At 37.2% G+C, this 26981-nt stretch overlaps 1 protein-coding gene across 1 annotated transcript; it reads right to left on the minus strand.

Annotated features, from left to right (window-relative positions):
- Positions 1 to 1979: 1979 nt before the first annotated feature.
- On the minus strand, positions 1980 to 25398 carry MRPS35 (mitochondrial ribosomal protein S35). Its single transcript, XM_021382064.1, has 8 exons — positions 25225 to 25398; positions 23829 to 23872; positions 22595 to 22762; positions 22132 to 22192; positions 19851 to 19990; positions 15615 to 15724; positions 13129 to 13198; positions 1980 to 2490 (listed from the first exon to the last, which is right to left on the minus strand). The coding sequence occupies exons 1-8, from the start codon at positions 25355 to 25357 to the stop codon at positions 2212 to 2214; spliced, it is 1005 nt and encodes a 334-aa protein (XP_021237739.1). The 5' UTR covers positions 25358 to 25398; the 3' UTR covers positions 1980 to 2211.
- Positions 25399 to 26981: the final 1583 nt, after the last annotated feature.

The following is a 26981-nucleotide window of genomic DNA, read 5'->3' on the forward strand; positions in this document are numbered from 1 at the left end:
ATGTATTTCCTGAAACATTTATAGAACACATATACACTTGGCTCAAACACTTCAGAGGGAACTCTAGAAGCCTGGTTATTTTTAGGTTTTTCATGAATTAGCTGCCAAGCTAATGAAATGCTAATGTAATAAAATGAAAAATCAATTTCCCTTGCTCTGCTGTTTTTTCTACCTCTATTATTAAGTCAAACTTATCTTATCTACAACTTTCACAGGCACCTACTTAAATCCATTTAAAGTCTATGATGAACAAAGGAAAAAGTTAATTGCTCTCTGTTGCAAAAAGGATTTTATTAGGTGCATGTATGTCCTGAAAAGGACATAAAGACCGTTTTTAGAAAAGTAAAGCTTACTTTTTAGAAAAGTAAGCTTTAAGATTTCCTAAAGCATCTGAAAGGAGTTATTAATGAGCATCTGGTACAAGACATGCCACTGCAAACACAAGTTAGTAACGTATGCTTGCTAGTACACAAGTCAAATGCAAACACTGACAAAACTAGTAAAGGAAACCATCTTATATACATTAGAACCAAATCCCCTCTGGAATAATTCAAGTCCTCCTCCACCAACCATACCATTTTCTGAGTCAAACAGTTGTTACTTTCTCAGTGATTTTGGTTTCATGGCCATTCAAAAAAAGATTCATAATTACACTAACTACTATTTCAAATGAGAATTTTAACAGTATTTCTCATTATCCTTGAATCAAGGAACAACCTTATAAATTCCAAAATCTTCCCAGTTTCTGATAAAACTTCACAATAATACAAATTTAAAAAGGAACCCTAAATAACCAAGTTGATGAATACAGAATTATGACTGGATTATAGAACACATGCACCTTCAAACTCAGCTACAGCACTAGCAAATTCTCAACAGATAAAAAAACTGCACTAAACTCAGCCTACTTCCAAAAGAATCCTTCCAAACTGTCAATATTTTGGAAATGGGAATAAATATACTGCTTAGCTATACAAAAGAAAAAAGAAACCCTAGCAGCGAGTAAGTCAAGCCACAAAGGACACACTGTAGAAAACAATTCACCTCTTTTGCCTTCAGTATTCCTTCATTGCCAGTTTCCTCTCAACCTGACTGGTAGGGCTGTATAATAGGCTCTTCTATAGGTATGGAATCTGTAAGTCTGATGAAAAAAGCTCCTCTACCCCTTCCAGAAAATGGAGGCTCTCTCTCTAAGCTGAAACCTTAGCAAGCTAGGGAGGTACAGTAACAGAGTTATCCTTTCAAACTAGTACTTTTCAGGAATTCTCATTTAATTGTGAGAAGACAAAAGAAGTTTCTTGTAATTTCAGAGTTTCAAATCAATTCCTTTTAAATACAAAGTATCAAATATAAGATAAACGTCTATATGGATTACTTCACAGCATTAAGTGGGAAGTTACACACATTTTTTCCTTGCCAAATCTGAATACACACAAGAACACAGCAGGCTTCAATGTACAAAGACTCAATCCATTCCAATTTAGGCAGTGTACTCACCTCACCACTCTACCAGCCCTCAATTTTGGCAACCCTCATCATTTTTTTCTTCCCAAGGTACTTCTGTATTCTGTAAACAACTATCAGTTCATTTTGCAATCACCATCCCATTTTCTACCTTATTTTGTTCCATTACTGTATTTTTATTTAGACTATTTGTTAGCTCTCATGATGACAACCAAGAATCTCACACCACTCGGTGTACTTCAACACCTCTCCAACAGTTAAACTTATGTAACACTATCTTTATTTTCCAGAAAGGAAGCTGAGGTAGAAAAAAATATGAGATGTTTGGAAAGCATTTAAAAACTTTAGATCTCTTAATTAAGAACCCCAAAGTTAATGGAACTTGGAAAACCTAAGTCATTTCTTAACTTAAAACTTTTCAAAAATAATGTCACATGTTGTGTGAGAAGTCAGAATGTGATTAAACACAGAACTAAGCCAGGATTTCCCAGGATAAGAAAGGACAGAATAGAATGTTCAAATCACCAATATGACTCAAGGCATACTTTATTTAATAACAAGATTCCTGGACAGCAAAGTTATGTTCACAAGAAAATCCAAAAATAAAGAAAAGCCTAACGACTTTCAAAACTAATTTACCAACAAGTTTCGTAGTTTTAGTTAAGGTTCTGAATCCATATCATACAGTAATATTAACATATTATAGTTTAATATTTCTGTAATAACCAGATGTACCTGCAGAATCTTTCACGGTAATGCTTGTATATTTAATAATTTTTTCACAGATTCCTTATACTGAGACATGTTACTTTCTGTTTCGCCTTCATTTTTAAGTGCAATTACAGAGTTTCTGTAATTCTCAACTACTTCAGACGCAAGAAGCTCTTCCTTAGTTACATCACTGAGATCCTCTGTGGCTTTTATTTGAAGTAGAGTATCCAGGACATTTCTCTGAGAGGAGCTGTTTTCCCATATATACTCTTCCATGTCTTCCTCAGTCTTCTTGTTCTCCCACATCTCAGTTTTCTGAAAGAAAGCATACCTCATTTTAAAACTAAAAACTGAAACAAAGCCAAAATAATTTGTAGAATCTTTTCTCCCTCATTCCAATTCAGTTTAAAAAAAAAAACGAAACACAACAACAAAATAAATGAAGAAATGAAAAAAATAACTTTAGTCCTGGAAGACATTTGTTCTCTGAAGTACAAGGCTTGTAACTCCAGCCTCAAACAGAATTCAAATGACATTCACTTTCTGTGTAGAGTAAGTTTCTTCCTTCCCACTTATCAAATTACTTATCTAGCTGGAAGATGCAACTAGACTAGATAGAATGGAAGAAAAGTTTATGGACTACACATAATGAATAATAAAAAGACTTCTATAAGTAATTTTATACAACCCTTTATTTCAGAAGTCTCAAATAAGGACATGCTCTAATTTGTATTGCTAGAACAGTAACACAAGTCAGTAAAGTATTCTTGTATGTTTGAAAAATATGAATCAAAACTGAGATTGATGCATTCTTGAAATGAACATAATCACACCTTACATATCCATCATTTATCTGCACAAGGGATATGCCAGACATTTTTCAAAACAAAAGCTTCTCTCACAGGCATAGCATTTCTCAAGAGTAAGGGAGTATGGGTATTGCTCCTAGTCAGCCTCTGGACCAAATTCACATGCCAGCGTCAAGCTTGAAGTAGAAACAAAAGGTCGCTGTGAAACTTTTTAAACACATTCAAGCAACAGCTAAGACAAATTGTACTGTTTACAGTTATTACATTTATCTCTTCAGGAAAACCCTTCTTCGCACAAATTAAGAAATGTATTCTGATAAATAAATTAAGAGTTTCCCTTCCTCTCCTGAGAAGATTTTCAAGGTGGGGGAAGAAATTTAACTATGCCTTTCTTGGAATCTTTCCCAGCAGAATAGTGTATCAAAAAGGATTTTAAAAGAAAATTTGACTTCTGGGAGGACAAGGGAGGCAGGAAGGAATTTGACAGTGGGGGGGTTAAAAAAAATCTGTTCCTGAATTCTACCACAAGAAGCCTATATTCTCTGCTGCAGTGTTGGTGCCCATGCCTCAAAATGAAATGTTATCCTGCTGTGCACAGGTTCAGACATGCATCACAAACAGGAAACTGAACAGAAACCAAATCTTTGCAAGCTGACTGTATTGAGTGAAACTTAAATTACCTTTTCAAACAGGTTTATTGCAAGAGGAAAAAGTGAATTGTATTTTCATTTGAAAAAGCATACATAGGTAGACAAGTGCCCAAGAACTCTGAATAGTGGACATGTTATAACTGCTGTAGCATCAGTTTGAAGTATTAGGAAGTAAATGAGACAAACTTCAAAAAGGAGGTTCCCACTCTGTGTTATTACAGATATTCTCACTTCCTGCAAATTTAAAATGTTAGTAAGCAATGTAGTAAGAGCCTTACAAACAAGAGTAAAACAATGAAAACTGTAATGTAAATGTGGAGCTGTGTAACATATTTCTAGAATTCACATTTTTATGTACTAGGTTAAAGATAATGAATGTGTTCTTCAATGAATTGAGTAAAAATGATTTCTTCATTCTATCCCAGATAATTCAGAATTTCAGTTAGTATTAACCAGCCTGGCTGATAATATGCTCAGTTGGTAATTTCAACTGTTTTTCTCACTAAAATTTCCAGTAAGAACTGGGGGGAATAACCAAAACAAAAAACACATTTTCATCTAAAAATCAAGGGACCTAAACCCAGTACTAAATAAGAGGCACAGATTAGTGTGATTTTTTTTAATACATTTCCTAATACAAATGCATAGATTTTTTTAATAGCATAAGGATTTATTTTAAAGTAAAACTGCACTTTAAGCACTGTAAAGACTTGTAAACTTCCCAAAATAAAAGATTTAATTTGACATGCAGATGCAGCATATATATTAAAACTGCACTGTGGCCAATTAACTTGTTCTTTTTCCTGAAAGTCATTAGCAAAAAGGCATCAAAATATACTGAAACTTTATAAAAAAAGGAAAGGATCTTAGATCACTTCAGCAGGCATTTCACTGTCTTTTTCCTTGTTTCTTTTTCCTGTCAGCTTAACTTTCCTAAGTTTGCTGTCACAGCCATAGGGAGGATTAGAACTGTCAGTTCTCTGGTGTTTATTTTAGGGAAGGCATTTTAATTGAAAATTGTCATTAACAACTGAAACTAAAGATTAGCTAAATTTAAGGCAATTAAAATGACTCATTAGTCAATCTTCTCATCAACAGTTTGAACAGTTAAAAATTTAACAATGTTTAGCAAAGAACAGGCATTTCAGTGGGATTTCATTCTTTTTTTGAGGGGATGGACAGGAACATAGAACAACTTATTCTGGATGTCATCTCCAAGAAAGTGGAAGGAAAGGTTATAAGGAGTAGTCTACAAGGGTTCAACTGAGGGGAAATCATGCTCCATCAACCTGGTAGGCTTCTATCACGTCATGACAGGCCGGGTAGATGAGGGGGGAGAACAGTGGATGTTGTCTACCTTGACTTCAGCAAGGCTTTTGACACTGTCTCTCATAACATCCTTGTTGGCAGGCTTAGGAAGTGTGGGATAGATAAGCGGACAAGTGAGGCAGATTGTGAGATGGGTGACTAGCAGAGCTCAGAGGGTTGTGATCAGCAGCAGTCTAGACAGAGGTCTAGATCAGTTGGTCTGATCCTGTTAAGCATTTTCATCAATGACCTGGATGAAGGAATAGAATGCACCCTCAGCAAATCTGTTGATGAGATGAATCTGGGATGAACAGCTGACACATCAGAAGGCTACGCAAGCATTCAGCAAGTCCTGGACAGGCTGGAGAGCTGGGCGGAGACTGATGGGGCTCAGCAAGGGCAAGAGAAGGGTCCTACACCTCGGGAAGAATAACCACACGCATCAGTACAATTTAAGGGCTAACCTGCAAGAATGGAGCTCTGCAGGGAAGGATCTAGGTGTCCGGGAGGACAACAGGTTAACCACGAGCCACCATTGTCCCAAAGAAGGCCAACAATATTCTGGGGTGCATTAAAAAGAGCTTGACCTTGAGAGTAGGTCAAGGGAGGTATTCCTCCCTCTCTACTCTGCCCTGCTGAGGCCACAGCTGGAGTAGTGTCCAGCTCTGGACTCCCCAGCTCAAGAAAGACCAGAGAGGTTGTGGATGCCCCGTCCCTGGAGGTGCTCAAGGCCATGTTGGATGGGGCCCTGGGCAGCCTGGTCTAATATCAGATGTGGAGGTTGGCGGCCCTGCCTGCAGCAGCGGGGCTGGAGCTTGATGATTTTTGAGGTCCCTTTCAACCCAAGCCATTCTATGATTCTGTGATATGATTCTATGATTCTGTGAACATGAGGAAAAGCTTCCTTACTTTGAGGGTGACAGAGCACTGCAACAAGCTGCCCAGAGAGGTTGCGGAACCTCCTTCTCTGTAGCTACACAAAACCCACCTGGACGCGTTCCTGTGTAACCTACTGTAGGGAACCTGATTTAGCAGGGGGTTTGGACACGATGATCTCTAGAGGTCCCTTACAACTCCAAGAATTCAGTGGTTCTGTGACAGTTCTCTAAATTGCAAGTCAACTTTGAAACTTTATATAGGCTGGAACAAATACACCTATTCTTAGTACTGCATTGAAATAGAAGATTATCTGTGTGGTAGAAAAGTCACAGATTTTCAGGTAACAAATGGCACAGCCATGCTAACATATTCCAAATCATAGGGTAGCTTCTAGTCAAAAAGGACTTGACAAAATAATTATGTACTTCTGTTTGGATGTATTAAGCACTGAACCGTATTATTTAGTATGCAACTTAAGACGACATTTTGTAAATAGGCAAAACATATTTGTATCTGATGATACTGGATGTAAGAGCAGTTCAACACAATTTTGCCTTAAAAAATACTAGTGGACGTAAGAGACTGTTTCATACTTAATGACACTCACAAACTTCATCTCTGGTTCTGTCACTAACTTTTAGTTCTCAGTAGTCACCATCAACTAGACTGCCTTTTACAAAACACCACAGCTTCCCTGGGCAGAAGTGGCTGCACCTATTTTCTAGAACCTTCATGCCTCTGAAAGGTCAGCTGAAAGGAATTTATTTAACTCAAATTGTTTTCTCTTATCTGAATCAGATAAGATTCTGATCTCATCAAAAACAGCAGTGATATCCATGTCCGATTCTTTATTTTCTGCTGATTTTATTAATACTTATCCCCTGTAAGACCTTCTCTCAAATACTTAGACTGAATATGACACAATTGTAAAAATATCTATGCATTAAAAAGGAGACTTGTTTCTCCAATAACTAGAAAAAATAAGCTTAAACAAAAGGTACTGCAAAAGACTACTATAGTCTGAAACAGTACATTGAGAAGTTTTAACTGAAACACTGCAAGCCACAGTTTTTTTTTTCAACTACAGCTTTGTGACAAATGTTTGCTTAAACATTCATCCCTTGTGGGATGAAGTAACTTACTTTTCTTTCACTGAAGTGAGCATTTCCTGTCAATAAAATCTTTCTTTTGATTCTATGTTTTTGACTTCAGATCTTCAAAGAAAGTTTATTAAATTATCTATTATGCCATTATGCTTTAGCTTTTCTGACTGACATTAATGATAAAGACTCTTTGGAAGTTGTTAGATTTTGATTATGAGTGAGTTCACAAAGAAATGTAACACACTTCAAAACAAAGTATCACAGCATTTAGAAATCACCCTTACCTCAGCCTCAGTTTATGTTATTGATATAAAGACATACTGAGAAAGAACACTAAGGAAGGGTGCAATTATATCACACTTTATTATTCTACAATCTCAAAGTCATAAGATTTACACTAAGAGGTCTTAAACTACAATAAACAGTGCTTAGAGCTAGATATCTGTCTTTCACTAATCACTGGGTTAACAACCCTCCTTTTATTTTCAGTGCATCTTGAGTCTTTTTCCTACTCAGGGAGAGAGTTCCTGCAAGACTTGAGTGCCATCTTCTACCTGCCATTTTAATCCTACAACTCACAGGTTATAGCATTGTGAGCGTTCACAACAAGGCCTGTTTAAGCTTCAGAACTTTAATATTTTAATCTGGATTATAAGGTAAAGTCCTACTATGAAAATTGCAATGTTCCATTGCTTCCAAGTTCTCCTGATATAACCTGAAGTGATAAAAATATATTTTCTTTCAATAGCTTCAAATGACCATAGAGGAAAAAGGCAATACAATGGAAGTGCAAATTTCAGTCTAGAGGAAAACTTTACCATGAATTTTGGGATAACCAATGGTTAAGTACACTATTCATTTAGCTGCAAGCAAGCATACACTCCTCATCCCATCTGTGTCTTGTAGTTAAATGCTCTACTGTAGAAGGAACATGAAAGCAAGGTGGGATGTCTTCCTCAAATTCATTTAATACACATAGCTTTGGAAGTTCACAAATTTAATTAAGTCTCTAGTGTCACACTGTCCTGTTTTCTTCTTCTCCCACCCACCCTCCTGCTTCCATTTTCCTGTCCTTTCAGTTCATCAAGTATTAACTGCAATGCAAGTACATGGCAAAGGGAAGCACTCAGAAAACCTTTGGCTATTACAGTACATTCTCAATCAGAAGCCACTTTCCACTTATCTCCACTTCTACATGCCTTCTTCCTTACTGTTCAAGTCTCAAATCTTTTCTAATCATACTTCTGTACATACACTTTTAGAAAAAGCAAGAGAGATCAGAAGTGTGCACATTATTACTGTTTTTAGTATGTCAGATTACACTTTTTACTTTAAGAGATGTCCTTTCACTTTCTATTCTCTAGTGTAACTTTTCTCTAATAATCTTTTAAGATCTCATCTGTGTAATGCAGAATTATATCCTCCATTCTGCATCATCTTGCATTTGTGTATGTTGAAAATCATGCATATTAGGACCATGGAAAATTGTTGCAATTTTTTGTAATCTTGACAAGTTTAAGACAACTGTGGATTCTTTCCCTCTCACTATCTTTTCCAGATCCACCCCCTTTATAACTACTAGTAATACTTATTCAAAACTTAACTCTGTGCTCCACTTTGTTCTCCCTTCCACTATAAACTCATATTGTACTTCACTTTGTAGTGAGAAACAACTAATCCCAATTACGTGCTCTTTTTAACCACTAGGGGGAGGAAACTATCAACTTTTTAAAAACCACTTAATACCATAAGAGCTGAGGTTACAGCATTCAAGAAGTACAATCACATGAAGCAGAAGGAATACAACTGTTTTATCCGCTGTCTAATAATTTACCTAATATATCTCACCCTTTCATTTGGTGAATTCACTTCAGGCACAACCTTGGGAAATAATCTGAAAGGAAACCACAGAAAGTCTTCTCACCTGGTGCTCAATCATTGGTTCAGGCCATGACCTAGCAATTCCCATACACCCATGTTTTAGTTATAAGATACTACCTCTTGTTATATCACTGTTAGACCATGTAAAGTCAGTCCCTCTCCTGTTCAGAAGCCTCCTTCAAGTATTAGAAGGCCACTATGAGATATCCCCAGAGCCTTCTCTTCTCCAAGCTAAACAAGCCTAACTCCTTCATTCTTTTTCTTCATAAAGGAGGTGCTCCAGCCCCCGACCATCTTTGTTGCCCTCCTCTGGGGCACTCCAACAGCTCTATGTCATTCTTGTGTTGGGGGCCCAAGGCCCGGATGCAGTACCACAATCTGTGTTACTTCCTCAGCAGACATCTGTGTTGTTGAAACCTCACATCAGGATGAGAGCCTGCAAGGGCAACGCTCATAGCCAAAGTAAGAAGGCCTTGTCAACAGGCTCCCCTTGATCAAGCAGCTTGTAGTAGACCCCAACCGTCAGATGTCCTTTATTTGTCCAGCCCCTAATTTTGAGCTGCAAGCTCTCAACTTGGTGGTCATGGCTGTTTCTCAGAAGCTCTTCACAGTCTATCTACCTCTTAACATGGAGTGCAAATCTCCTGCCCTGTCTATTCCTCCTAAAAAGCTTATAGCCCTCAACAGTAGTATTCCAGTTGTGTCATTCATCCCACCATGCTTCTGCAATAGCAAATACTTCTGTCATCTGCAAACTTACTGACTGTGCACTCAACCCCTCAACCAGATCACAACAGGGCCAGCCCCAATACTGACCCCTGAGGAACACCACTAGAGACTTGGTCACCATCTGGATTTAACTCTATTCAACACCACATTCTGGGCCCAGCCATCCAGCCTATTTTTTACCCAGCAGACAGTACATCTGTCCAAGCCATGGGCTTCCAGTTTCTCCAGGAAAATGCTGTGGAAGCCTAGACAGACTACAACCGCAGCCTTTCCCTCATCAACTAGACTGGTTATGGGAGATCAGGTTGGCCAAGCAGAACCTGCCTTTCATGAAACTATGCTGGCTAGGCCTGATCCCTTAGTTGTAAATCAGACAGCTTCAACTACTCTCTCATTTTCCAGGCCAGCATCTTTTTTGCACTTTCGCCACCTTTGTTAGCTTCTTCATCTTAACAGCAGCTGCCTGACCATTGCTTTCCTCCTTTCCCTCCCTCTCACAATGTCCAAACTCCGCTTTGTCCTTTAGAACTCACAAACCCAAAGAATTTAAGTTGTTCCTTCTTTTCAGTTACTTCCCTTTTTCTTATATCCCCATGCATTAAAATGGGAGCTCACTTAAATATATAAATCATAAAATATACTTGAACTTTTCTGTACGTACACACTGAAAGAGCCTTTCATTGTTTGGATAGTCTCTTTTCTTGTATAATTCACTGATTGCTAGCAAGTTTGAGGAAAGAAAAATACTACTTCAAATGCATTAACCAACCCTCCTGCTTCCCTCACTTCAGTTGCAGCACCTCTCAGAAAGCATTTTTTTTTAATTCAGGTGATCTTCTATTCATTTATTTAAATGCAAACAAGCTCCTTTCCCCACATCTCAATGCAAGAAAGCCACTCTTAACTATATTCAGAGCTTTGAGGCTGAGTAAAACCTGTAACCACTTGTTGATAATCTTCCTTCTTATCTGTCACAAACTTGCTGCATATTTCAACTGTAAACCCATTATGACAAGATTTCTTGCAAACCAATTCCATCCAAGTCCTCTACTAGCTACATCAACAGAATTGCTTTTATGTGGATGCCCTAGGTTTTAATTGAAGCTGAGACTATAAGAGTATACAAGAAAACCTGTACCACACTGACAATTTTTGCCTTCAAATTAACATCATTTTTGCATACAGAGAGACAGAATTAAACTCTTCATATTTAAGAATAACTTTCTGCTGGAAAAGGACTAATAGCAAAAATTGTGAGCAGTTAGCTTTGCTTTTATGGATCAAGTGTGGAACACAGCATTCATCTCTACTGTATTCCATCAAGCACATGCATGAAAACTACACTGCTGGAAATGCAACTCTCTACACAATAGAATTGCATAGCATATCGTTCATGATATACCCAACATTGCTCTGCTGTGTAAATCATGGAATCTCAGTTTTGTAAACAGGATTTATGTTACTGTCTACATGGAAGGCTAGTTTCCCTCCAAACTTCAACATTTAAAGTTCAAACAGATTAAAACAGATCATGAACTGTTTGCTTATGGTTTACAAAATGTATCCAAACCATCTTTCAGTAAGTAAGTTATTAAATGGGATTACCTGATCATGGAAAAACGTGTACCAGCAGATCATCAATTTTTCATGGAAATCAAAGACAATTACAAGTGATTGATGAATTTATCAAATATTAACACAGAAGTTGGAAGGTAATAAAAGGGCAAGAGACTTGAGCATATTCAGAAGACACTGAACACTCACACAGCAGTATCTTATAACCCTGTCTTCCACCACTAAGTAATGCCAGCGGAAAGGACAGATGTGGTGTTTGCCTGGAATTAACAGAGTGAGCAATGTCGAGCTCTCTTGTCATTTTTTACTACTGGAAGCTAATCCACCAGTAATTTAGAATTTGTAAAGCAATGTAATGTCATTCAGAAGAAAGATATCCACATGTACAAAGCACTGGAATTGTAAAGCAAATGCATCTTTTAAGATGTTAGTATACACTGAATTTAATTTGATGCAGTCTACAATTACAGCACATTCTTCGAGGAAACTTCTAGTGAACAGAATATACAGATCAACATCCTTATTACTTTTTAAGGTCACTATTGCAACAATCACAGTGAGAACAATGATATTCATAAAAATGCTAAATATGGAATTTAAAATTCTACATAGCTACCGAAAATAGCAAGTGTTAATTTTCTTAGTTAATCAGCTTCAACTTAAATAGTACATCTATGCAAATGTATTGAACATGAAGGCCTTAGGCACTTACATCCACTTCAGACAGCTAATAACATCTTACCTTGAAACAAAGTTTAGATATCTAAAGTGTAACTATTTCAACAGTAATTTCAATTTAGCATAACTCATTTTCTGCACAAAATGGTTATTAAATTGTTGGAGGCAATACTTATAACCACAAAATCATAGCAGACAAATCTGAAGAACTCACTGCAGAAGAGCTGGGGTCTGAAGATGCCTTAATACATTGAGAAAAATACTTAAGAAATCTAATAAAATATCAATAAACTGGATTAGTATATATTTAATATATTGACACCGGTTATTTCAGATATATAACCATTTAACAAAATGAACTACTTGGAAACATTCCAAATACAACATACAATGAGTTAGTTGTTAGTTACAACGATTATAGGGAAGTTTACCACGCATTTGGCAGAAATATTTAGGTAAAGAGTTATAACAGTGTCTTGAATGTACCTGAAATTAACTGTAACACAGGGAAACTCTAAAGCCAACAGAAGCTGCAGATCACGTCCCTTTTCTGAGCTCAGAATAGGACTCTCAGACCTCACTCCTTTCAGTCTGAGGTAAAATTTGTGGGAGTATTTTAAAAGCAGAATACTTCCAAGTTACAGCTGTGGTTTAAAAGAGATTAGGAAGAGACCAGGAAATGACAGATCTTAATAAGTAGAAAGAGTCTGGAATTACGCTACATTTTAGTTTGTATAACTTTCAAGTTCAAAACATGACCCTTTGATTTTTTCAAATATATGTTTTCATCTTTAAAGGTGATTTTTTTTCCTTTAAAAAAAAAAGATGATCCCACTTTTTTTTTTCAGCCTGATTTACGCATTCACTTCTACAGTCACATAAAACAAAGCTATTCACCTAGGGAGATTTCTCCAGCAAGCAAACATAATTATGACACGTGACATTCAGTTATGTGTGAAACTTAGTAATTTGAATCAGTTTCCTTAGCCAAGTCAAATAAATTCGAACAAAATGAGACTTAACAGGGAATTTTACATAAGTTCTAAACCTTCTGATGTAACATTTCAGGTGTAGACATAAAATACACAAAAAAAACCCAGCATAGTCCTTATGAAGGTAATGAAATGAAGTCTAAGTTGACTGTGGAAATGTCACCCAAGCATAATAATCTTTGTTGAATTTGAAGAAATGTGATGGGGAAAAGAAGCTAAGGTAATAGACCTTAAGCTGTGTGCAGTCAGAAAACTTTATATTTTAAATTTTCAAGTAATGTTAGTTTATGTAGATGGGAGAGAAGGGAGACAGAGAGAGCACGAGAGGTTTTCTTCCCTAGCTGCTTACCCAAGATTCATGGTACAGAACTGTGAGGAGATGTATTCCATAATCATAGTTCTGTCTTCTTAGTGGACATCTGAAAAATTCATAAACAAAGCTAATCTTTCTGAAATCAAACTACTGTAAATATCCTTGGACAAAATATTTAACTCACCAAAATTTCTAATCTGTAACATAGGCAATTCTAGGGAAACTGTGTTTGATTCACACATTTCTGAGTTACACATTATTAAGAATAACGTGATCATAGAAACATGAATACTAAAAACATGGAGGAATAGACATCTGCAAGCCTAAAGGAAAACAATTTACAGATCTTCAGAACCTGTTAAAAACTGGACTAACTGCATTATGCTTTGTCCTCTGCTAGAAATAGCCAAAGTTTAATCCAACATGCATTAGTTTGGACTCCCTTAAGATCTGATTTCTTTTTCCTCCTAGATCTGAAAGGAAGAAAAAGGTGAGAAAGTCAATGAACTATAGTTCAGAACAGAAGATCCAGTCAATAATTTAGAGAGGAAAAGTCTCTAAGTCAATGTAGTTTTAAGTCAAAAATAGAATCACCATCAAAAATTTGTCCAGATAAGGCACAGTGCTGTAAAAGCAGCATATTTCTTAAAACAAATAATACAAAAAGCCTGCAGAGATTTGGGTGACATTAATAATTTCTTCACATTGATCACCAGTAACCTCCTCTTTCTCACACCTCTTCCAAGAGGCTGCTTTGTTTTCCACCTTTTTGATAAGCAAGAGTTCCCCTCTCTCTTTTCTAGAATGACATACAGCAGACACACAAACCTAGGAAACCATTTGTCCTACACACAATATAATATCTCAGTTCCAGCAGCTCTGCAGTGAACCAGATCAAGGACTGGTACCAGTAAAAAAATGGTTCTTTTTCTTTCCCCTTTCCTTCTGAGGGACAAATACTTTTAGCAGCAGTAGTGACAGTAGATTAGAGTGTCTATAGAACTGTATTCTTTAATGATGTAAGTTACACAAAACCTATAAATCATGAATGTTTTAGTTGTTCTAAGGATCAACGGGAACCGTAAGTAATAAGAATTACAGTTGTCACAATGTATGAAAAATGTCTTCTTTTTTTTTTGCACTTTATGAGAATTTATGCTAAAATCAAGACAGTAAAACGGGTGTTCAGTTTTCCAGTTGAAATTAGTAGGTGATCCTAGTTAACTTTGAATTAATTATGATTGTTTCACATTTCCAGAGAATAAATATTTAAGAAATATTTTATATTTGTACTTCCAGCCTTTACTGACAGATACTACTCAAGGTAGTACTTTTCCATTTAAAAAGCTGTAACGCCTCCAGATAGGATTGCCTGCTATTTTTGAAGTTAACAAGTTAATAAAAACATGACTTTCCCACAAAGGTAGCTTCTGAAATTCTAGCACTGGTTGTCTGTTATAAAAGCTGTCATCAGAAATAAGCCTATAAGCAGTTAGCATACATTTTTTTGATCCCTGATGTATCTTACTGATGAATACAGAACAGATTGAATCATAGAAGCCTACACCCAAGATGCTCTGAAAACATTCATCTGAATGGCTAGGGACTATGACTATTCTAGCAAATAACCTTTTAAAAGGACTCAAACTTCCTCCTCATACTTCCTTCACAAAGGAAGAAATTTCAGTTTAAAAGTAAGTCAAATACTAGCCTAGAACAAAATGGATACTGCACAGAGATTAAGCCTCAGAGTTTACTAGAAATAGAGTAAAATATTAATAAGCACATTAAAAAAAATCCTCCAGGGATGAAGCATGAGACCATTCACAAATACTATGGAGGTAAAACTCCTTTCAGCTATCCTAATAGCCACAAACTAAGTTTTTCCAGGGAAATGAAACTGTAGCTAAAGTGGTCCCAGTAAGCTATCCACCATTTAATAGTAGAAATAAAACTGTTTTCTACTGAATGACAGGAAATTAATTATGGGAAAACAAATCATAATATTTCAAAAAAGCAAACAGATAAGACTACCAATAAATCTTTTTTTTCCTAACAGAGAATGTAGACGTGAAACAAAGCATGTTGTGATTAGGGATACATTCTCTTAAACACTTCAGAATTTAAACACAGAAAACAAACTTCTCCAGTGCAGTTTTCTGAACATAAATGTGAGTAACTACAGTGATTCTTTTTAAATCTAGAACATCAAAACACTGAAAAATGACTGAGTACTGATGTCCTCATTTTTCTTGCCCACACCTCTTTAGACAATTGTTGTAACTTACAGAAGCTGTTCATGAAAAATTGCTGCTACTTAATAATTTTAACAGAGATTTCCAAATCCAATATCTGGTAATACTAAACAAAGATTAGGTCTGATATTATGTGATTTGTCCATTAAAATTTTAACACTTATGAACAGGAGTACTGGTACTCATTACTGATAAAATTGGAAAAGATTCGGCCCCTTTCTATACTGCAACTGCTGATACTGACATTTTTTTATTCTGAAATCATACCTGTCTGTTGTAATAGTGAGTGTATCTGTATCCTTGCAGTATTGCTCTCCTACAAGTTTAATGAGCTTCTTCTTTGCATGGTCATCCAAATTCAGGTTAGAAAGTTTAACCTTGAAGTAGAAGAGAAAATACTCTTGATTATTTGGAGAAATTCAATCTCTGTACCCTGAAAAATATTTTCAGATATGATTAGACATATCTTTCATCAGGAATTAAATGGATAGTTATTAAACATGCATTTTTAGAGTTTCTTCCAATTTTATCACTTATCAAAAGCTTTTAAACACATGGCAAATATAATCAGAATATTCAAGTTTCTTCTCATTCAAGTACCAGAGGGGTTGAGAGAATATTTCTACTTAAACTTCTTTCAGAGGGAAAAAAAAACTGTTAGTTTCATCTGTGGCTTCACTTCATACTCATATGAACTTCATGTGGAAAAATGAATATTTTTAGCAAATTTCTGGGTTTTTTTAGATACAGACTGGAAAGGTTAATATTAGGATATTAAAAAAATATTTGTTACAAGCACCCAAAAGAGAAGAAAGGACATCAAGAGTCATCAACTCAGAACTCTCAACATCATCATTAGAAGATCATTAATAGAACTATACTAAGATGCATACGAACATAAGGGACCACAACCATCTCACATAATTCATCAAACCATTGTGTTAACCACTTCCCTTCTCTGACAATATAAAAAAAACCACAATAACTGTGGCTTATCTAAAAAGAAAAAAAACACCACAACACAGAAAACCCATAATTAAGTCGTTAGTCTGAAGCTAATTTCTCTAAATAGTAAGAAGTATGATAAGCAAAGCAAGGTGTTTTTAGATATTAAATGTTTGTACAATAACAAATAGCAAAGCTAAATGTCTGAAGATATATGGGGTTAGGAATGTAAGTTGATGATCAATACTAAAAATTTTAAGACACTAAACGTCTTACGTCATTCTCTTACGAATTTGACCATTGCATTTTTCCCCCCATCTCTATATCCCTCCTAACATGTCACTGCCATACAAAGGAACTGATCAAATTCAGGAATTTTGCAGAAGAAAGCCATCTGGTCTGCTACCTACGCTAAAGGAACACAAAAAATCCAAAGTCGTATTAAAGTGACAAATATTTACACGGCTACTTGCTTCAAAAACAGGCTATGATTTAGACAGCTTATAATTGTTAGCTGGAATGTTGCAGGCTATTTTATGTTGAATTTTAGACAAGTTAGAGCTCCACAAAGAATAATGATTGCTTAAAAAACAGCTTTGTTTTAAATCCTGTTGTTCGGCACAATTCCGACAGTTGCACTTCGGAACAGACTATGATAAACTTGGTACCAAGAAATACTGGCACTAGGCTACAAGGAATGAAAAAAAGAGCATCTACAGTAAGATCTCAAAACAAACAAAAATATCTTACAGAATTTTTGCTTTTAATTCTTACAGTTTTCATTATTTCCTTAATAGTGTTATTATGAAGATCCATCAGAAAGTTTATCACAGTCTATAACAGAGCAAACAGAAAAAACTCTCATTGATAAAAACCTCAACTCTATCTGACCCATTGCCATCTGCTTTCACCTTTAACTCCTTCTCTTCTCCCTCCTAAAGCAGTTTCTGTTGTTAGAGGATTAATCACAAAATACCAGACAATTAGTTTATTAATGAAGTCTGAGATCAGCACATCTGTAACTGAAAAGGCATACAGACAGTTGCTGCATATTTGTCTCCTACTCCAACTCCTCCTTTTTCTAATACACATGTACAATACACATCCATATAAAGCCTTACAAGAACCCTGGCCAGCTAACATTAATGGACAGATTTCGACAGGATAATACAAACTTATTTCTGTGTATCATTTTGAATTATCCTCTCTACTGCAATATATCTGACTCCTAGTCCAACATCTTGTGTCTCAAGAACCACACCTAACAGAAGAGACTTACATTTAGTAACATTTTACATGATTTAGAAGGCAAGAAAGTTACACGCACTCACAACCTACTGTTTTTAATGGGAGGAGACTGAAGGTGCTTGACCAAGCAGCTGAGCCCTTCGCCCTACCCACGCCCTTCCGACATGGTAATGTCAGTACCACTCCACTAGAAAGCTTTGAATATGGGAGTGATGAGGGGGGTGGGGGGCGAGGTCAAATGCGTGCTTCCTTCTGTATATTCAAAATCCAGCATAAAGTCAGGGGCTTATATTCTCACTGCATTTCCTTTTATTTACAGTACATACAAATCTGAGAAAATTTGGTCTTGACTAAGAATGCGAATTAAGAGACATACAGTTAAACTCTAACATGCAATGACAAAAAAGGGAAACTACAGCTAATAGTTGGGTGAAATGTATATTTAAGTTAATGACAAACCAAATTAAATTTCAACCAATAAAGTTTCACAATCTAAAGGGAAGATGTAGCCTCCTACAGACAAAACGAACTGCTGCTGTTCGGTTGCCCTAATTAGATGCTATGAAGGTGCTATCATGCAGCGTTTTAGCTTCTGCACCAAAAGAACACAGCCATCACTGACTCCACTGATGCTGCTTTTAGAATAGGCTCAAATCTTGTCTCAAAAGGCACATTCAAAAGCCACAGTCCTAACTTTTATACCACGAGGACAGGCAAACACTGGAACTGATTGCCCAAAGTGAGTATGCACATCAAATACATCTCATCATTTCCCAGAAAGCATCATATTATATTGATTTCTATACATATTTTAACATCTTTATTAAAAAAGTGCCAAATGAAGAATCAGAATGGGCTTAGGGTGCCAGATGCATATTCTCAATGCACACTTGAAAACAGAAAAATCTGCTTTATTTATATCATAATTCAGCACAAAAGAGAGAAAATTTAATTTAGGCTATATTTGAAATAATTCATTAGTGTTTAAAAAAAAGAAAAACAATGCATAGCAACCAATCCAGGTATTTCCTCCTTGTACCACTGTCATAAGAAGCTTGGACTCAGGAAAAAAATACAAATACTTAATGAATTTCTACAAATCAATTCCAGTTGATATTGAAACAAGAAATACTAACTTGCTTTAACTGGGTTATTACTAAACCTGCCTTTAAAAAAAAAAAAGCAATACATTACAGAGTTCACAATTCCTTAACACTGCTTCCCGAAGTTTTCTTCCCCGAATACTGTTTTTATCCATACCAAAATGTACAAAAGAACATTATTTGTTAATATAGGTGTGCATCTAGAAATATGAAGGTTAGAACAAGAAAACACACCATTTACAACCAATAAAGTAGTGAAAAGTCTTGGTTTAATTATATCTGTATGATCCCATGTTATGCTATTACACATTTCTGTAAGATTTTGCTTTGTTTACCATCACTCAGTACACATACTAGTTAATGAGAACTCATGGAAATAAACAACAACTAGATAAACAAGTGGCTGAACAGATCTTCCAGTTATACAGGACATATTCTAAGTAAAATTAGAAAGCTGGCTCCCCTTTTCCCCTCTGGTTCTTGGTCTTTTGTTCCCAACACTACTGTCTCTTCTCCTGCATTTCGTCTTCTCAAGTAAGGAATTAAATATTTAGAATGGTTGTGGACAAACTGTTCATTTCATATTTATCTTCATAATATTCTATCAGATTAATATTAAACATCCCAAGTCAGAGCACACTGAATCATTAGTATTATGAAAGCCTAAATATTTGAACAATGGTTAGTTGAGATTCCCACAACTACAGCACCAATTAGCTACTTGAAACAACATCTGATATAACAGCTTTCTGATTATATGCAGTGTACAAGCCACAAGCAGTGATAAATCAAAGCCAAAGAAATGGGGTCCTCTGACCTCAGATATTATTTGACTAAGATTCCTCATCTAAAGAAAAGAGATCTCTGGAAAAAAAGCTAGTGATATTTTTGATAAAGGACAACATGCAGCCTCACACTGCGTAAGTGATAATACAGCATCTACTGTGTCTACTTATGAAAAAGTTGGATTTTAAGAATGTATGCTATTTTGTTTGTATCAGAGCTCAAAACTTATCTATAAATATATACCATATCATTACAATCTGAGTTCTAACATACTGCAATATATAAGGAAATCCTCTGCTGCTTTTTTTGGTCATTCAATGAACCATTTCCCATACTCCCATATTTGTCAAATGTTCTAAAAGAAAGCCAAGTATTTGGGTTTTAAAAACAAAGGTGATTGTTTTCCAAGAGTACTACTTACTCTTAAAGTCACTGTTCTTGCTTTGGGATTACGAATAGATACACCTGCAGAAACATAATCCACTGTCTCAATTTCAACAGGAAAATGCTGTTCGCATTGCTCATCACTGTCCAAAGCACTTGGCCATTCAGTGCAGAAATCTGTACAGAAAAAGAAAACATCCCAAGTAATTTTTGTCTTTTCTCAAATTTGCTGTAATTTATGTTTTTAGAAGTAGTTTTAGAGAAACTATATACTCTTTCACAGGCAATGGCAGCATCTCTGCTAGACTCACTCCAGTATTTCAATGTACTTCTTGTACTGTCCCCTGCAGGCCTCATGTACAACTGGCATGAGTTATTCCATCCCAGATGCAGCTCTATTTACATTTAGTTAACTTCATGAAAAGTCCCAGCAGCAGATTTTTCCTGCCTGTTGACATTCCTCTGAACGACAGCCCTGTAACATCTGTTTTACTCCCTCCTATTTGTTATTATCTGAAAACCTGATGAAGTGGTGCTCTCTATCATCATCCAGCTTGTTATAATGCACACTTTCCACATACTTGGAAATGGTTTACAGGAAGGCTTCCTTCATAACCTTCCAGGGACTGTGGTGAGGGTAGCGAGGCTGACTGACCAGCTGTTCCTGACATCTTCTCTCTCACCCTTCATGAAGAGTTTCATTCAAAACTATCCTGCTCCTCCTGGGTAATCTGGGTAATCCTAGGTAATCTTTGTTTTTGTATCTTGGGTCCCTCAGGAGTTCCATGCTCACCCATGCTGTCCTTCTATCATACTTGCTCAAATTTTTGCTGACTGGAATGGACTACTCTTGTAGTTCTTGGAGGCAGTCCTTGCACATCCACCAGCTCCCCTTCCCTCTCCCCCGCTATCTCCAATGAGATCTGCCAAGCAGATTTCTGAGTAAGCCAGTATCATTCTCCTGAAGTTCTGGCTGCAGTTCCAATTATCTGTTTTCCAAATTTCTCTCAGGATTTTAAACTCCACAGTTTCATGACCACTGTTACCAACACTGCCCCTAACCTTCTCAAGTGCCACCAGTTCTTCCTTGTTTGTGAATGACAAATCAAGCAGAGCATCTCTCGTAGTCAACTGCCAGATCATCTGCATCAACAAATTGCTGTTAATACGCTAAATGTCTTCCTCACTTCTCTCAAGATCTTGGACTCCAACATCTTCTTTCACAACCAACAGTTGCCATCAGCTTTCAAATCCACAGCCAGTTCTTCCTTACTTGTGACTAGCACATGTAAAACAGAACCTTCTCATGGACAGTTTGCCCAGGATCTGCAACAAAATAACACTGACAGCACTCTAAAAGTCTCCAAGATTGATTCTATCCCATTCTGCTACCCTTCCAGAGGGTATTTAGATGGCTGTGGCTTCCCATGAGAGCCAAAGATGGTAACTGTGAGGGTTTTTCATCTTTTTCAAGAATAGTTCATCTACCTTCTCTTCTTCTTCAGGCAATCCAGTCCACCAGACTCTCAACCAGCTTGCAATCCACCCATAGCAAACCTCTGCATCCAAGCTGTTTTGGAACAGATCAGCTGCTCCTCCACTCTACATGATTGTGAAGCAGGCAGGAACAAGTTTTCTCTTTGCATTTCCATGACCCTTCAGATCTGTAATGTCTCCTGTAAATGCTGCATGTGTTTGTAAACAGGTAGTTCATGACAGGTCTCTTACCACCTCCTCCCTCCACTTCCCTCTGGGCTAACCTTTTCATTAGGATCTCCTAATTCGCTCTCTGGCTGGTAGATGCTCTTGCTCTTCACCGAGTAGAGCATCCCTCCAGCATACCTTGCTCTCACACAATCTTTTATACATGACTTCCTTTTTTTTTTAAAAAAATGTATACCAAAATGACCATTGATCAGCTGTTATTAAACTAGGCTTTAATCTTCTGAGAATTGAGTCATATCCATCATCCATTTTCATTAAGAGTCTAAACTATGAATTCTTCAGTACAAGCAGGGTCTAATAGAACGGTAAAATTAAAGTCTCACAGGTGTACTGGAAACCTCACAAGACCTATCTGCTCATCACCTGTATAACATAATGAAGCAAAAATAAAGCATACTATACTAGCCAAAGCCTGACAAAATAAGCAGCTTCAGAGATGAATCATATCTCACCTACTAATTCATTAGACAGTTACACTTTGAATTGTCTTTTAAGAGAGACAGCTATAAATAATGGCCCTGCCCACCTTAACAAACACCAAAAAAAAAAAACCCAAAGAATGTAACAACAAAGTAAACAAATCAAAATCCTACCTCTGAGAGCTGCACAGTGTTTCTTAATTGCAGGAGGGGTAAGATGTAAAAAATTGGGAATCTAGAATAGACATACCAAGAGTTACCAAAATAACATCATTCTGTCACTTCATAATTAAATGGACATTACTGAAATTTGTTTACACTTTCAGAATCTGTTAATAGAATACAATACATTCAACAGAATATTAAGGTAAGACGACACTCCTCAAGCTTCATTTAGCAAAATATTCAAGTTCAATAAGAAGTCACAGGCACGATAACCCAACTAAAGCTTGCTGATTTGACTCACTTGTATTTCTTTTTTTAGATTTGTCTTTGTTACTGCTTAATTTAGAAGTTAAATAGAATATTTTTCTGTTTATAGAAAACAGTATGCAATAAAAATATTTCACTTAAAATAGTTCACTCTTAATGAATAATAATGTTCAATGTTATCACGCACCAGTACAATGTGACTTACCTTTATAAGCTCCAAGTTGCCTTCTTTTGGTGGAGGTACTCCCCCCTTCACTGGGTAGCCCATTCGAACTGGGAGAGGCACAGATGCAGGTTTAAATGCAGCTGCTGTTGGATAAACACTGCTCCAGTCCTGGTCAACAGCCATCCTCACAGTTCTGGGAGGTATATGCTAGCAAATTGAAAATTGTACAAGTTTGATGAGAAGCATACTGATTTGTGATATCAAGGAGGAACACACGTGCAAAGCTATTCAGGGATAAATTCTCAGAACTAAAAATTTAATGACACACCTTAATATCCAAAATTAGTGCTCACTTCCCAAGGAATTTTTTAAAAGAGAAGCTCTCGAGGCTTAGGTTGCATGCCCCACCCAATCCTAATAATAAAAATCAATTATTTCAGAAATACTTCAAATGAACATTGGCAGGGGGGAGGAAATGGAGGGAGAGAAGAGTCTGGAAATCAAACTCAATTGCCTGAAGTGCCCAAGCGTTCACTGCAGGGGGCAAGAACACAAGCTTTAAGTTTTTGGAATTCCAAAAGCCTGAATAGTTCCATATTAAAAGAAATGGATATTTGTGTAAAGCCACTGTTTCTTTTTCCAAAGCCTTAGTTTGTTGTTGATGTTGTTTTTCATTTAGAAGGGTAAAAGATAAAATATATATATATGAAGTCAATTGATCTACATCATTAAATCTGTACTTGGGAACGAAAATTTACACCTAGTCCACTTTTAGTACTTGCTTTTAAAACAATGTCACACTGGAATATACTGCTTTTGAAGTTTGTGTGTGTGATAATAAAACTGCTAGTGATTACTTCTTTCCTTGAATATCAGATCAATTCTACATTGCTCGATCAATTTCACTTATACACGAAAACAGACGTTTTTAAATTATCCCAGAAAGCAATCACTACAAATCCTGCCAATCCATACGGAACGTAACATTAAGGTGTTTGTCTTTCTTTTAAATGCAACCTTAAGTTACTTTTAAGATCTGCAGTATATGGCCTCTGCACAAGCCTTTTTTTTTTTTTTTTTTTTTTGCCTTTTTTGAGATTACAGATTGAAAGCAGTTAGGAGATTAAAGAAATTAAGTGTACACTCTGGAATTTAGTCACATTAGATCAGTTCACCTTGTTTTACGGGGTTCCTATAGAAACTGTTAAGACTTAGAGCTTGGAAAATGTTCTCAGCCACCCCTGAGTTAGCTGCAAACAGATTCAGTTCTTACTGATCTTATGAACTGCGATGTCCTGCTTCTTCTCCTTGTTGAAGCTGAAGAAAAAAAATAAGAAACATTTTTCAATACAAACTATTATATGGTTTTGTGGAAAAATACAGTGCATTCCGCACATTTTTTTTCTCTTGCAAAACCAATATATATTTATATCATGAAGTAATTCTGTATTTCCATAGTTAGTCAAAAAAAAAAAAAATCAAACTCCTGCCAATTGATAGATCACATACTCAGATTGCAGATTGCTCACTACTTTTTTGAAACAGCCAATCTAACAGTCTACTGCCACCAAAAGGAGAATCCCATGGCTTCATCACTTCCTTTCACATCCTCTTCTGCTGTGGGCTATGGCTTACCTAACTTATCTAACATCAACACATTACAGTGTTTTTCTTGCTGAGTTGTGGATGGGAAACATAATAATGGGTTTATTTTCTGTCATTTTACAGTGTTCTTACTGAGCAGTCACAGAGAAGATGAAACAGAAACTGAGTAATGAGTTTATTCTCTTTTTAGCAGGCTTCATTCACCATTTGGCTCAGTTTTCTCATCAACTGTCATCAGCTGGAGCTCTGGTGAGGGACTCACAGAGATGCATGAAGACACCAAACACCACTAGCTTTAGTACAAACTGAGATCCTTGCTTTCTTTCTTTCATTTCCTTTCCCTCCCCTCAACAATATATTCATGAAATACATTTAAAAAAAAACAAACATTATTTTGTTTTCCTTATCTAGGTATTTTATGGCTTCAATTCTGTTCTACCTCTTCCTGCTATATAGAAATTTAAAATAAAAAATACATACAGGGCTCCGCAACAACTATGATTACCTCCGTGGAGCATTCATACACAGACATACTCAATTCATACCAGCCTTATTCCTTCTGTCACAAACATCTGCAGTCTACCCCACTACTATCTAGTGGGGCTCATGGCAAGGCACAAGGGTCCTCAGGATGGTTGTGCAGTGCCATGAGCCCCACTACCTGACATTGCTCAAGGGCCCTTTTACAAACCTGGTAATCTGCAAATGACAAATGTCCACGCAACCCCTAGAAAAAAGCTGGTAACAGCCCTGACCAACAGGGCTCTAAACACTTCGGACTCATTTGTACTCTGAGCAGGCCAAGCAGCTCAGCTTGGGGCTAGACACAAAGCCAAAATCACAATGCAAGTACATATCCCTTAGCAACTGTGAGATTCTAATTTAGAATATTTAAATTTAGGCACTGGTCTGCTGGAACAAGCACAATCCTGACCTGAAGGGAGGAATGCAGCGGGCCGAACTCCCCGCCCGCCCTCAAGGCCCTACAACACGTAACCAGGCACGGCCCGGATTCAGCCTCGCGCCCGGCGGCAGCGCCGTGGAGCGCGCCGGGCCACCCTCACCTTCCCTCTGCTGGGCTTCCCTGCTGCTCGCAGCTGGTGCGGAGAAGTAAGCAGCCACCTCTGCTCGCCAGCAGCACCGGATCAGCGCGGGCCAGCGACCCGAGCCACACACGACCCAGCCCGCCGCCGCCATCTTCGGGAGAGGAGCTGCCTGCCGTATTTCCCGCCTACAAACGGGAGGGGCAAACTCAGCAGAACACCCAAAACGATTTGTCTCCTCCTGGAAGAAAGGCAGGGGGGGTAAAGAGAGGGGGAAACGATTGGAAGTCGATTTTAGTTTTAAGTTTTTGTTCCTCTTTTTTTTTTTTTTATGTTTTAAGGAAAATAATTTTTTAAAAAATTTTAACTTACATATTAACGATTTTGTGAGGCCTGCTCCAAAAGTATTGCCTCCCATTTTACTGTGTTTGCCAGCAATATCAGATGTGGATTTTGATGGTATGGCAGTAGAGGTTGAACCTCCAATACTCTGTTACATTTTGTTGCCATGCGACAGATAGCAGCAGAGGGGCAGTCTGACAAAATGGTGCCTAACATGGAAGTGTGTATGAAGCAAAGATGTGTCATTGAATTCCTCTATGTAGAAAAAATGGTACCCGTTGACATTCACCGACATTCACACTTGCTAAGTGTTTATGGAGACCAAACAATGGATGTCATGACAATGAGGTGGTGAGTGGTGCATTTCATCAGTGGTGACAGTGGGTCACCTTCGCCAGTGCAGATTTTGGTGAGTGTGGCATGCTGACTCTTGTTCATCACTGGCGAAAATGGATAGCTAATGATGGTGACTATGTTGAAAAATAGTGTTATGTAGCTGAGAATTTGCTCCATCAAATAGTATTATTGTGCTTTTTCTATCTGTTGTCATTTCCATGGAAATAAACAGGGGACGTTACTTTTGGAGCAACCTACATATATGCCGCCCAAGACAATTTCTATTCATAGAATCATAGAATCAAAAAATTGCTCAGGTTGGAAAAGACCTTCAAGATCATCAAGTCCAACTGCAACCTAACCATTCTACCCTAACTCTAACAACCCATCGCTAAATCATGTCCCTCCACATCCAAACGGTTTTTAAACACATTCAGGGATGGTGACTCAACTACCTCCCTGGGGAGCCAGTGCTTAACAACCCTTTCTGTAAAGAAGTTTTTCCTGATATCTAAACTAAACCTCCCCTGGTGCAACTTGAGGCCATTTCCCCTTGTCCTGTCACCTGTCACCAGCAAGAAGAGACCAATCCTGCTCTCACTGCTATTGCCTTTCAGGTATTTGAAGAGAGCAAGAAGCCTCCTCTTCCCCAGACTAAACAGCCCCAGTTCCTTTAGTCGCTCCTTGTAAGGCATATTCTCCAAGCTCTTCACTAGCCTTGTTGCCCTTCTTTGGACCTGCTCCAGCACCTCAATGTCCTTTCTGTACTGAGGTGCCCAAAACGGAACACAGTACTCGAGGTGGGGCCTCACCAGTGCCTCGTATGGGTGGCAGGATTACTTCCCTAGTCCTGCTTCAATAAATATGGCCCAGGCAAGCCAAAAGGTTGGACACCCAGGCTTTAATATGTACTTATATTTTGTACGAATCATTTAAATTCAAAATAAATAAATAACTAAATAAATACTGCACACTCACACGTGCATGTGGCCTACTCCATCACACCCCACCCCATCCCATTCAGACTTGAAAACTGGAGAAAATATCAGTATTAAGGCAGATATAGATATATATTTAGTAAAAATTTGTAAGGGTTCCTA

The sequence above is a fragment of the Numida meleagris genome, unplaced genomic scaffold (genome assembly GCF_002078875.1).
Source record: "Numida meleagris isolate 19003 breed g44 Domestic line unplaced genomic scaffold, NumMel1.0 unplaced_Scaffold165, whole genome shotgun sequence".
Taxonomy (NCBI): domain Eukaryota; kingdom Metazoa; phylum Chordata; class Aves; order Galliformes; family Numididae; genus Numida; species Numida meleagris.

Excerpts from the sequence above, each read along its gene's own strand:
- MRPS35 (XM_021382064.1), bottom strand. The coding sequence starts at position 25,357 with ATGGCGGCGGCGGGCTGGGTCGTGTGTGGCTCGGGTCGCTGGCCCGCG. Across the intron at positions 22,763-23,828 it reads CATCGCAGTTCATAAGATCA|CATATACCTCCCAGAACTGT; the intron begins GTAAGAACTGAA and ends TCAATTTGCTAG. Across the intron at positions 19,991-22,131 it reads ACACTGTGCAGCTCTCAGAG|ATTTCTGCACTGAATGGCCA; the intron begins GTAGGATTTTGA and ends TTTTCTGTACAG.